We start from the raw sequence: 13,157 nt of genomic DNA on the forward strand, positions 1-13,157 counted from the left end.
GCCTTTTCAAATTTATAGAAACTCAGAAGTCACTACTACATAATTAGGCCTACAGAGGTATGTGGTAGTAATGCCTTATTTAATTTTCTTGTTCCATGCACCCCCTCCCCCTTTCAGGTGGTCAGAATTATTTTTTTTTTCCATAGTAATTTGGAACAGAACAAAGAGTTAAAAGCCAACATCAATCTCTTACTTGCATCCCTCAATTTATCAGCAGGATGTAAATGTGCTCTGACAATGGAGAATCAATAAATCTGTGACCCAGAATCTTCCACAGCCTGCAAAGTAAATGAGCAGCATCTGATCCATTACAGCAGATTGATGCACCCAACAGTTACTTTATATAAATAATAAACTAGCTGTATGATAAAAAGTTTGCCCTTTGAGTTAATCAATTAATATGTCCCCTCTGACCAAAACTTTGAGAAAAGAAATGTCTGTGTTACCCCAGCAACCAGTCAGCTTTGCTGCTCGCAAATGTTCTAAAGTTGCCATGGAAACATGAAACAGAGGAGCTGATTGATTGCTAAGCAGTTCTTTCCTGGCTATAGACATAATATGGCAGTCAAATCACATAGGACAAAAACAGGGATCCAATATGTCAGGAGAAGAGAACTACAGAAACACAATACTCGGGGCTACGCATCTATACAGAACAAAGGAAATCTAAATATTAAAATAGATTTTGGTCATGAAACAATCAAGTGATGCCTGTATGCAGCTTTGGGAGAGTGAATATTGCTGTAGTTGTAAATTTGATGCGTTAATTTAAAATGCCCATGTTTTAACTTTTTCTCTGCTTTGAGACGCACCCAGTAACAACATTTTACTATGTTGCTAGCTACAGCAAAAAGGGGAAACAATCTGAACAGTTGTTTACTTTCTATATTGTTGCACAAGTAATATACAAGGCATTTAGGTTTTTGACAACTCATACACAAGTCTTTGTGTAAAAATTAGTAACTTTAACCAGAACCAAAAAGAATGGCAAAATCCCCCCCCCACCTTTTCCGATACATCAGTTTGGGAGGTGTACAGTAAGTTGTTCTGGTAGAGGTTCCAGATCCCAACATGACATTCTGCTATGCACAATGTAGCTCTTCCTGACAATAGTTAAGGCATTTTTCTGAGGTCCAAGGTTCCACACAAATGTAGCCAGGTTGGGCAAAACCAAGGGCGGACTGACAACTCATGGGGCCCCCGGGCAATAGGGGATCATGGGGCCCCTGTGTCCTTGCCCAAACTCAAAAAAGCCTATGAAAAAAAAAAAAAAAAAAAAAAAAAAAAAAAAAAAAAAAAGGTACCAGGGGCATCTCATGGGGCCCCCTACTGACCCCGGGCCCTCGGGCAGTGCCCAAGTTTCCAAATGGTCAGTCTGCCCCTGGGCACAACATTGCAAATTTTTGATCCTCCATGGGCAGAACTTCCACAGTACAAGTTGCGATATACCTGGGTTGATATGAGAATGTTTTGAGCGAACTGGGGCCAAACATAAAAATGCTTGATTCTGTAACACGGTCGCCGATGTATTGATCTACTGGTATAGGACATACATTAAAATGATTTTTGTTCTCTGACTGATGCATTTAAAAAAATACCAGTTGATTTAGCTGGAAATCTTGTAAGCCGATAATTGCCTGTGCAAAACTATGCCTCTATGTTATGGATACTAGGAGAAGGGCAGGGTTATGTAGTCCTAGCAGGTTTCTGATGTCCAGATATATTGGGTTGAGGGAGTACACCCTAGCAAAGTTTTACTAGCAGAATCAGCAGGTGCAAACAAAAAGAAAAAAAGGTGAGGTGGCTGCATTAGTTTTCTTGTTTTAAGACTAAGGACTGGTAAGCTGGAATACATTACATTTGCACTGCCTTATTAAAGCCATACAAAGTGCAATAATGAAATGCACTGCCTTATTAAAGCCAAAGTGCAATAATGAAATGCAACATATAAAAATTAAAAAGGCAACCAACAAGATTTTACTCCAAATCACACCAGTGCTCTGCTCCACCGTAACAAAACACTCACCTTTCTGTCTCTCAGGAGGAAGCCAATTAGCCTGAAATCAGGCTTCATTTATCAATATCTTGGCGTCCAAGAACCATTTTGATTCCTTTCCTCTAATTTTCACATTGCCGTTAAGATTTTATTTTTCTTTCGATAAAAGTAAGCCTAGTATTTTTCTCTTGAGGGTTGGGGTTTAAAAATCCAGAACCCCCATGTCCTGCACAGTACAGTGCATCCTGCATACACATTCAATTACTGAAGTCTGATCAATGAAAGGTGAAAACTGACTGCTTGTTTTTGGTTACTACATTATCAGTTTGAGCTGTCAGCTAAATAAGCCTGTACTGTTAGGTACTGTATTCCAGCTACCAACATTTGCCCCCTGCATTAACACGTCAGTACGCATATGTTACCTTGCATCCTGCCTGCAGCCGTGGCTTCGTGAGTGGAGTCGTGGAACAAAGTTCAATAGCTTCTGGTTCATGGAATATGACAGCTGGGAGAGGCTCTTTTCGAAGGGTCAGTACATTCAGCTTTGATTTTATCATGGTCTGGAAGTGCTGTGCACAAAAGAAGATTGCATAGATTACAAGTAAAGAACCAGCAAAGGAAATAGCTAAACAAGCCTCTTAATTAAACAACAGCCCCCTTCAAGCAGTCTTATGGCTCATTTGCCATTGTGTAACAATCAATGCAAAGAAAGAAAAAAAAAATAAACAGCAACCATGATGCACATGTGGTTTTTCTTATGCAAGCTGCTGAAGTGGTTTAAATAATCCTTTCATCATGCCACAGCAGCAGTCACATTTTGCACGCTGCACAACACATTTTTGGAGGCATAAACAGGGCTCTCTGACCTAACAAAAGTACAGACTCCTCTGTGCAGTAATCCGGGGAATATTAACCTTGCAACAGCCGGAGGGTCACCACAGCAAAAAAACAGATTACTTGCTGGCTATAGAGAGGAATGGGCGATGATCTCCATGTGGAAACAAAGATCGGGTAGGTTAGCAAGCCTTGCCCAGTGATTACACTTTTCACCCAGAAAAAGATATGGCAAGTCTGTGCTTACCTCCATGGTTCCTTTTAAATCGTTTAATAAAAGCAGCAGGGTTGACCCAAAAGAATTCTACAAAACTAAAGCTGGCCATACACGAATTGCCATTGTTGCAGCCAAGCCGATGCAGGTATTGCCTGGCTATCCTGACAGCCGCTGATCTGACTGGCTGAAGGCATTGATCAGACAATTTTTGGTATAGCGCCTTTGACAAAAGTCAACTCATTAACTGACTTGTTGAGCTGGTGGGGTCACCCACTGTTACATTTTTGAACAATTCCTCTAAATCAGTTTAAATTCTCTATGTTCACACACATATTATAGACACACACACTACATTCATAACGTATTCAGACCCCCTTCACTTCTTTCAATGTTATTATGTCTGCAAAACAACCAGCTCTTGGAAGAGGCCTGGTTGTCACTGGCTGGGAAGGGGGAAACATCTAGGGCAATCAAGGGATTACATGTAAAAAAAGTGTGCTGCTTTTACTAATAGATCCAGAAGTTTCTCACCCCATGCTTTGCAGGAATGAGAAACGGAGGTCATTCCCTATGTACAAAGCTCTGTATTGAATGTCAACACAGGCTGTGTACAATCACAGCACAGAGCTCCATCAGCAGGTCCTGGTCGTGAATCATTGGCCGGGACTTGCCGACAGGCTCCCGCTGTATACAATCACAGTGGGTGGGGGCAGCGGGACACGCATGTGCGGGCTGGGGACAGTGTGCACCTGAAACCTGGAAGTGGGGCAGTGACATATGAGTAAGTAGTTTGCCTACAGTGGCCGCACATCCGCTGTACATTGCTGGCCAGCGGTCGTTGAGTGGGTAAAAACAGATCGATCAATCTCTGTTCAATCCTAATGTAATGACTGCCTATCACATTTTGGGAGGCCCTGGAGGACCAGGACAGTGGAAGCACTCATAAAATGACATTTTGGAAAGAAAAGACCCCAAGGTATTTTCTAAGAGCCATGGTGAGTGTTTTGAAAACTTAAATTTTTTGCCACAAACTTATGGAAAATGTAGAAATTTTTTTTTTTTTTTGTTACACAAAGTTGTCAATTTTAAATAAGTCATTTCTCATACACAGCATGGGCATACTTCTATTTACAACCTAAAGCACATTCTACTACTCCTCTAGAGTATACCATGTGTGTGGGACTTACAATGTCCGGTACCTAATCAGTCCAGATACTGAATCTTGTATATCACATAAAGCAGGGCTTAAAATTTTGAGTCCAGACCTACTAGCCAGGCACAAACCTTACTCTCCACCAGTTGCCCCACCCAACCTTGCCCAGGTCCGCCTCCAACCCCACCCCCGGACCATTCCCCCAGCCCCACCACCAACCACGCCCCCTTAAAGCTTATGAAATTACATTTTACCTTAGAATAAAGAGTCCAAAATATAAAACTGTACATCCCAGCTCCCCTGTACTCCATTATAGTGATATGACATGTATACAGTAATGTATATCCCAGCTCCCCTGTACTCCATTATAGCGATATGACATGTATACAGTAATGTATATCCCAGCTCCCCTGTACTCCATTATAGTGATATGACATGTATACAGTAATGTATATCCCAGCTCCCCTGTACTCCATTATAGTGATATGACATGTATACAGTAATGTATATCCCAGCTCCCCTGTACTCCATTATAGGGATATGACATGTATACAGTAATGTATATCCCAGCTCCCCTGTACTCCATTATAGCGATATGACATGTATACAGTAATGCATATCCCAGCTCCCCTGTACTCCATTATAGTGATATGACATGTATACCGTAATGTATATCCCAGCTCCCCTGTACTCCATTATAGCGATATGACATGTATACAGTATGTATATCCCAGCTCCCCTGTACTCCATTATAGCGATATGACATGTATACAGTATGTATATCCCAGCTCCCCTGTACTCCATTATAGTGGTATGACATGTATACAGTATGTATATCCCAGCTCCCCTGTACTCCATTATAGTGATATGACATGTATACAGTATGTATATCCCAGCTCCCCTGTACTCCATTATAGTGATATGACATGTATACAGTAATGTATATCCCAGCTCCCCTGTACTCCATTATAGTGATATGACATGTATACAGTATTGTGGTGGCTATTTTGGGCCTATAATAATTTTCAACATATTTACCATCTGTTGTATCACCTCAACACACCTCCATGTATGTTACTGTGACTGTGGGGGGGAGGGGGATTACACAAAAGACTCAATGGAGGTGAGGGGGAAGGCAGCTGCTTCTTTGTGTACCTTGCTCTGAAGCCCACCCATTGGAAGATAACTTGGGTGGGTGGTTCTTGGGATGGTCTTTTGTAAAGTGCATAAAACACCTTGGACAAAGGATAAGCTCTCTCTTTATCGTGTGTGCCTTCCAGGAGCCAGACCTAACAACATCAGGGTGTCTGTAATGTATAAGCCATGCTCTATCTTTTATTTTCTATAACTTCCTTTCTTATAGTCATCTCTCTATACTGTAACATCTAATATTTTATTTCATGTAACATCAATTGATTGACTATATTAGTAACTATTTGTCTTCTGTATAAATAAATTAGATTTACTTTTTCTTTGGCACAGTGGTTATTGGTTAGAAATAATCTACAACTGAGAGAGAGGCAACAAGGCCTGATTCTGTTGTGGCAAAAGGTTGTAATCACTTATTGTATTTGTAATCGATAGAACCAAGTAAATAAGTGTGGGAGAGGAAAACCGCCAAAACAGTATGTATATCCCAGCTCCCCTGTACTCCATTATAGTGATATGACATGTATACAGTAATATATATCCCAGCTCCCCTGTACTCCATTATAGTGATATGACATGTATACAGTACTTACTCGAGTCCCCCGCGGCAGTGGAGAGGGTGTCTCCCCCTGACTTCTGTCTGGACACTGCTGATTGGCCCTGTGCTGATCACATGCACTCTCCCAAAAAAAAAAAAACCACAAACAAACCTCTCTAGCAATACACACTGAACTGAGCATGTGCAGAAGGAATACAGGTTTAGTCTCATCAGCATGGACATTTGAACAAGAGGAGGGGCAGAGAAATCAGGATCAAATCACTTTTTACACAATGCAGAGGACTAAGCCCTTAGGTTCCACAGTGAGTATATAAAAAAAAAAAACCCGCAACATTCTTTACTGCATATAAAGATTGATTTTACTGTTGTGGGATTAGTAACACTTGAATTAAAGCCATTAGTCTGTTGGGATATGTCTATTAACTTTGCACATCGAGACTTTGCAATATTTGCCCACTCTTCTTTACAGAACTGTTAAATTTGATGGTGACAGTTTGTGGACTGCAGTCTTCCAGTCATTCCACAGATTTTAATGGGGGTTTAAGTCTGGGCTCTGATTAGGCCATGCAAGGACATTCACCTTTTTCTCCTTCAACCAATGTGTGCTCATTTTTGCTGTATGCTTTGGGTCATTATGTTAGAAGGAAAACCTTCCCATTGACAACTTTCTGGCAGAGGGCAGCAGATTTTCCTCAAGAATTTGATGGCATTTTGCCCCATCCATTTTCCCTTCTATCCTGACAATTGCTCCAGTCTCTGCTGTAAAGAAAACCCCATATACCAGGATATTACCACCTCCATGCTTTACTGTAGGAATGATGTTATTTGGATGGTGAGCTGTATTGGATTTCTGCCAGACATATAGTTTGGTGTTGAGGCCAAATAATTCAATTTTAGTCTCATCTACCCAGAACACCTTTTTTTATGTGGCCTCAGAATCTTCAAGGAGCATTTTGTCAAAGCTCAGTTGTGACTGTATATGGACTATCCTAAGGAGTGGATTTTTTCTTGCAACCCTCCCATAAAAGCCACATTTGTGGAGAATTTGTGATATTGTTGTCACATGCAAACAATGACCACTCAAATTCCTGCAACTGCCTCAGAGTTGCTATAGGCCTCTTGGTAGCCAAACTGACCAGTTTCCTCCTGCCTCTTACATCCAGTTTGAAACGATGCCCTGATCCAGGGAGGGTCTGTGTTGTACCAAATACCTTCCACCTCTTAATAATAGACTTCACTGTGCTTCTAGGTATTGATAAAGCCCTTGTATTTCTTTTTTGTATATATCTCCTGACTTGTGCCTGCCCACAACTTTATCACAGAGATCTTTTGACAGTGCCTTGCCACCTATAGTTGATTGTTTGCTTAATTGCACTACCAGGGACTGAAATGCTACAGGAAAGATCTTTTCATGAGAAAGTCCTCCAAGTGGGAGTAGCCAGTAGTTGTGAGATGAGCAAATGGAGGGTCCTCTTGTCCTGGAGAGAAGTCAGGGTTTCCCCAAGTGGGAACCAGAGAGAGCGCTAGACGTGTTGCAAAATGCTTCGAGTAACTACAAGAGCGGCACCAAGAGTTGCGTGTGCAACTAGGTTGGATGGTAAGGGACATCGTAGCCATGGCCAACTCAGGGCCATGCACCCAGAGTCCTTCAACTCCACGACCACGCAGTGCTTGGCAGCCCCATGACAGTGTCAGTCAGCCAGGCGTGCGAGGTGAGCAGCTCTATAATAGGAGTGAATAGCCGGCAGACCCATACCTCCACATTTCTTCAGCAAGGTCAGAACATGGAAAGCCAAAACGTGGCCCCCCATGTGACCAAATATAAGTGCGGAATAAAGCATTGACCTTCCGAAAGAAGGACGTGGGAAGCTTGATGGGGAGAGCTTGTACTAGGTATAACATACAGGGCAGCACTGTCATCTTAAGTGCACTACATTGACCAAACCATGTCAGCGTAAGGGATTTCCATTGGAGGTCTTCTTTAAGATTGGTAAGCAAAGGGATTAAGTACGCCTCAAAGGCGAGCAGGATCCGGAGTAATATTAGTACCCAGATACCTGATTGGGTCTGTGGCCCAACGGAAAGAGAAAGAAGGGCGAAGGCAACTAAGGACCGTGGACTCGGTGGAAATATTCAGTGCCAAGGACTTTGTGAGGTTGATTTTGAAGTAGGAGAGGCTACCATAGTCACAAAGCACCTGCAAAAAAGGTTGGGCAATGAGATAAGAGGGTAAGAAAAAAGATAAGATCGTCTACAAACGCAGCCACTTTATGTTCCCCAGATGGTTTATGGAGACCAGAGATATTACAATCTGCTTGGATTGTACATAGAAAAGGCTCCAGCATCAAAATAAAAATCAAAGGGGATAAAGGGCATCGCTGACGCGTTCCACTGTTGAGAGGAAAAAAGGCAAACCTAGTTTCATTAACTTTGACAGATGCTGAAGGTTGAGAGTATAAGGAGGTGATCCAGCAAAACATGGATGTACCAATACCAAATGTGAGTCAAAGTTTTGTGCATAGACTACTAGTTGACCCGGTCGAAGGCCTTCTCGGCGTCGGTGGAAAGTAAAAATAAGTGGGGTTGTAGCAGCAAGAATCATGTTAAGGACACGAAGGGTGTTGTCTCGTGGTTCCCAAAGCAGAACAAAGCCCGTCTGGTCCCTGTGGATGAGATTAGGGATGTGGGGCAACAGCCTTTCAGTCAAGATTTTTGCAAACAGTTTCAAGTCAGTATTTAAAAGTGCGATAGAGCGGTAGCACTATTGGCACTGTGATGGGTCTTTGTCTTCCTTCGGTATCAGGGAGATGTAAGCCCTGAGTGCATCTGGAGGAATAGGCTGTCCCTTTACCAGGTAATTATATGCTGCCACCATATGGAAGGAAAGGAGGTCAAATAAGGCTTTATAATACAAGGCTGCTAGGCCATCTGAAGCTTTCTTGGATTTAGAGAGGGAAAGCGCCAACCCCAAATTCCTCTACGGAGATAGGGGCTTCCAATTCCTGACAAACGGAAGGGGAAAGAGTGGGCATACCGGACACGGATATACAGTGAGGAACAGAAGTATTTGAACACTCTGCGATTTTGCAAGTTCTCCCACTTGGAAATCATGGAGGGGTCTGAAATTCACATTGTAGGTACATTCCCACTCTGTGAAACGGAATTTAAAAAAAAAAAAAAAAAAAAAAATCAGGAAATCACATTGTATGATTTTTTAAAGAATTTGTCTTGCACTGCTGAACGTAAGTATTTGAACACCTGAGAAAATCGGTGTCAATATTTGGTACAGAAGTCAAACGTTTCCTGTAGTTCTTGACCAGGTTTGCACACACTGCAACAGGGATTTAGGCCCACTCCTCCACACAGATCTCCTCTAGATCTGTCAGGTTTCGGGGCTGTCGCTGAGCAACACAGTTTCAGCTTCCGCTAAAGATGTTCTATTGGATTTAGGTCTGGAGACTGGCTAGGCCACTCCAGAGCCTTGATATGCTTCTTACAGAGCCACTCCTTGGTTATCCTGGCTGTGTGCTTCGGGTTGTTGTCATGTTGGAAGACCCAGCCACGACCCATCTTCAATGCTCTGACTGAGGGAAGGAGGTTCTTGCTCAAAATCTCACAATAAATGGCCCCATTCATCCTCTCCTTAATACAGTGCAGTTGTCCTGTCCCCTTCGCAGAAAAGCACCCCCAAAGCATGATGTTACCACCCCCATGCTTCACAGTAGGGATGGTGTTCTTGGGATGCAACTCATCCTTTTTCCTCCAAACACGAGTGAAGTTTAGACCAAAAAGTTCTACTTTGGTCTCATCTGACCGCATGACTTTCTCCCATGCCTCCTCTGGATCATCCAGATGGTCATTGGCAAACTTCAGACGGGCCTGGACATGTGATGACTTGAGCAGGGGAACCTTCCGAGCAATGCATGATTTGAAACCATGACGGCGTAGTGTTCTACCGACAGTGACCTTTGAAACTGTGGCCCCAGGTCTCTTCATGTCATTGACCAGCTCCTCCCTTGTAGGTCTGGGCTGATTCCTCACCTTTCTTATCAGTGATACCCCACGAGGTGAGATCTTGCATGGAGCCCCAGTCCAAGGGAGACTGATAGTCGTCTTTAGCCTCTTCCATTTTCTAACCATTGCTCCAACAGTTGATCTATTTTCACCAAACTGCTTGGCAATTGCCCCATAGCCCTTTGCAGCCTTGTGGAGGTCCACAATTTTGTCTCTGGTGTCTTTTGACAGCTCTTTTGTCTTGCCCATGGTAGTAGTTGGCATCTGACTAACTGTGGAGTGGACAGGTGTCTTTAAAGAGCTCAGACAGGTGCTACTAAGTTAGATTAATGAGTGGAGTAGAGGTGGACCTTTTAAAGACACAGTAACAGGTCTTTGAGAGCCAGAATTCTTGCCGTTTCTTAGGTGTTCAAATACTTATGTTCAGCACTGCAAGACAAATAAATTCTTTAAAAATCATACAATGTGATTTCCTGAATTTTTTTTTAAATTCTGTCTCCAAGAGTGGGAATGCACCTACAATGTGAATTTCAGACCCCTCCATGATTTCTAAGTGGGAGAACTTGCTAAATCGCAGGGTGTTCAAATACTTCTGTTCCTCACTGTATATGAATGTATCGCCTGCTGCATATCCCGTTGAACATCTCGTGCACCTTCCGAAGAAATGTTATACAGTTTCTGGAAAAACTTAAATTCCGCGCCCATAGAATCTGAGGTGAAAAACTTCTGTCCAGTGGCTGACTTAATAGGAGATATGGGCACGAGGATGAATGCCACAAAGAGCCCGGGCAAGAATAGTACCTGGTTTGTTGGAATACTCATATATAGTGTGGTGGGACCAAGCCAACTTTTGCTTAACCTTGTAAAAAAAAAAAAAAAAAAGAGTATTAAATTCGTCCCTGGCTTTTAAAATACCCTGATAGGTTGCCCTGGCAATGCTGGTCTTATGAGCACCTTCCACACGTTGGAGTCAGGTCAATAGAGTGTCTATCTGGGAAGAACTTTCTTTACATTTAGCCGCAATTGCCATCTAAGTACCCTGGAGAACAGGTTTATGGGCCTTCCTAAGCATGTAGGGGTTGGCTACAGGTTGGCGTTCAGGGAGAAGTACTCTCTGATAGAGTGTTCCAAGGTCACCTTAATCTCAGGGGACTTAAGCGGGGGGGGTTTGGACTACAGACATCAGGCCCTATCCGCAATTCAAGGAATACAGGGGCATGGTCCGAGAAGGTGTAGTTACCAATACATGTCTACTGAACTCTGGGGAGATCCTTTTGTTGGACAAGAAGGTAGTCTAGTCGAGAATACGTTTGATGGACTGCAGGGCAGTAAGAATAGTCCTTCACATTGGGATGGGATATGTGCAGGGGTCGACCAGATGAAGTTCGGTTTTTCAATGATTTAAGGCAGGAAAAAGAGAAGGGAGGAGCTCCTGGAGACATCCAGAAGTGGTTCCAGCATGAAGTTAAAATCACCACCAAAAATCAAGGAGCCCTCCACAAAGTCTAGCAGCACCAGGAGCAACCCCCTCAAGAAGGGTAGGTGATTCACATTAGGGAAGTAGACATTAGCAAAGGTCACTGTAAAGTGGCCAATCTTATCCTTGACAAGCAGGCATCGGCCCAGCGGTTCTGTCGCACCGTAGAAAGAGACTAAGGGACCGTTTGGCTAGTAGAATACCAACCCCTTTCGATTTGGAAATGGGAAACGGTCTGTGGTATACCATCGGGAAGTCTCAGTTAAAGAGCCTAGGGACATTGTCAACCTGAAAATGTGTTTCCTGTATAAACATCACCCGTATCTTTTTTTTTTTCCAAGTCCAGGAGAAGTCTGGATAGCTTCTCCGGGACCCTCAGGTCCCTGACATTGAAAGAAGCAATTGTGCAATGTACCTATCATATACGGAGTGCTAGTAGATAGACTAGGGAGCAGGAGAAAAGAGATGCTTGAGACAGTCTGTCCCGACTATTAGCCGAGATCAATTACATCAGAAGTCTGAAAAACGGCAACATTATCAAACAGAAATAAAAGAAACAAAAATACAACATAGAAAAAAAATAAAAAGATACCAGAGAAAAGTGTCACCCATAGGAAAGGGAAGAACATTTGTGTGGCAACAAGAGGCGTCCAGCCAGAGAGTCCCACGACCCCCCTACATGAGCACCGGAAAGTGAAACAAACGCGGGCGCGATCCAGGGATCTAAGGGGATTGTATCCATGAAACTCCCCAGCCGGGCACTGCCCGCCAAAAACGAGCAAGTCTAAAACCATCTGCATCCAACTTATAACAATAAATGCACAATAACAGCCACTGTGAAACCATCAGTGAGGGCTTAATTATATGAGACTAGCCTGCCTAGATTAAGTCATGTAAGGCATTGAATGACAGAAGGCAAAACAGGAGTACGGTCCAAACGAGGATCGACCCCCAGGCAACTAACTGCCTAAGCGAGTTATGGTCTCTGTATAAAAAGGAGGGCAGGAATATCCTAAGGCCAAAAGGGCTGGAACCAGCCATGTTCGTAGAATAAAGACAGGTAGGCCCACACTCAAACAGGACCAGAGAGTAGAGTTCACATGGAGCAGTCCCTGGAGGCCCCAAGGCCGCAGGTGTCATTGTCAATCCTCCGTCAAGGACAGGAAGCGTCTGGATGGTTCGCGGCTCAAAGCTCTGCAGTGGTTCCAGCGGATCCTTTGCAGGCTTCGAGGTGGTGGACTGGAGAATGAAGCCTAAAGAAGGGAATCGAGCCAATTTGGAACTTCCACCGCAGGCTGTTCCAAGAAGTCGAATAACACTGGCAGTTTGTCAGGAGAATGTAGAAAGTTGGATGCTCCTTGTTTAGCCACAATTTGGTGAAAGGAGTGACCCCAGCGGTAAGTGGCACCTGACTGCCAGATGTCAAGAAGTAAAAGCAAGTCAGCGATCATTCCCCAGAGGTCACCATCATAGGGTAAGGAGGGAGTGGAGTCCCCAGAGGAATCCGTACAAAGCAGTATAGGCATAGAGAAAGGAGAATCTGGGCGGGCAGATGATGTGGCCGCCGCTGCTGTGCAAAGTAGCTGTGCAGCAGCCGATTTACAGGAAGAGGAGGATGCAACCTGTCCGGATTTCGTTGGTGCCATCTTGGGTTGCAAGGCAGCAGTCGGTGCTGGAGACCCCACCAAGTGTTGTCACAGGAAATGGTGTGTGATCTCTTGGTTGTGGGTTCCCCCGTGTGCCAACAGATGTTTTCTA

General features: G+C 43.6%; 1 protein-coding gene across 1 annotated transcript in view; it reads right to left on the reverse strand.

Annotated features, from left to right (window-relative positions):
* PID1 (phosphotyrosine interaction domain containing 1) overlaps positions 1 to 13,157 on the reverse strand; it is an 85,967-nt gene that overhangs the window by 29,670 nt on the left and 43,140 nt on the right. Inside the window, exon 2 of the mRNA XM_089683495.1 lies at positions 2,419 to 2,565. Coding sequence (XP_089539621.1) covers positions 2,419 to 2,565 — 147 coding nt within the window. The remainder of the gene's footprint in view (positions 1 to 2,418; positions 2,566 to 13,157) is intronic.

This window comes from Staurois parvus, unplaced genomic scaffold, assembly GCF_062004578.1.
Source record: "Staurois parvus isolate SC_StPar_1 unplaced genomic scaffold, SC_StPar_1.0 ptg000312l, whole genome shotgun sequence".
Taxonomy (NCBI): Eukaryota; Metazoa; Chordata; class Amphibia; order Anura; family Ranidae; genus Staurois; species Staurois parvus.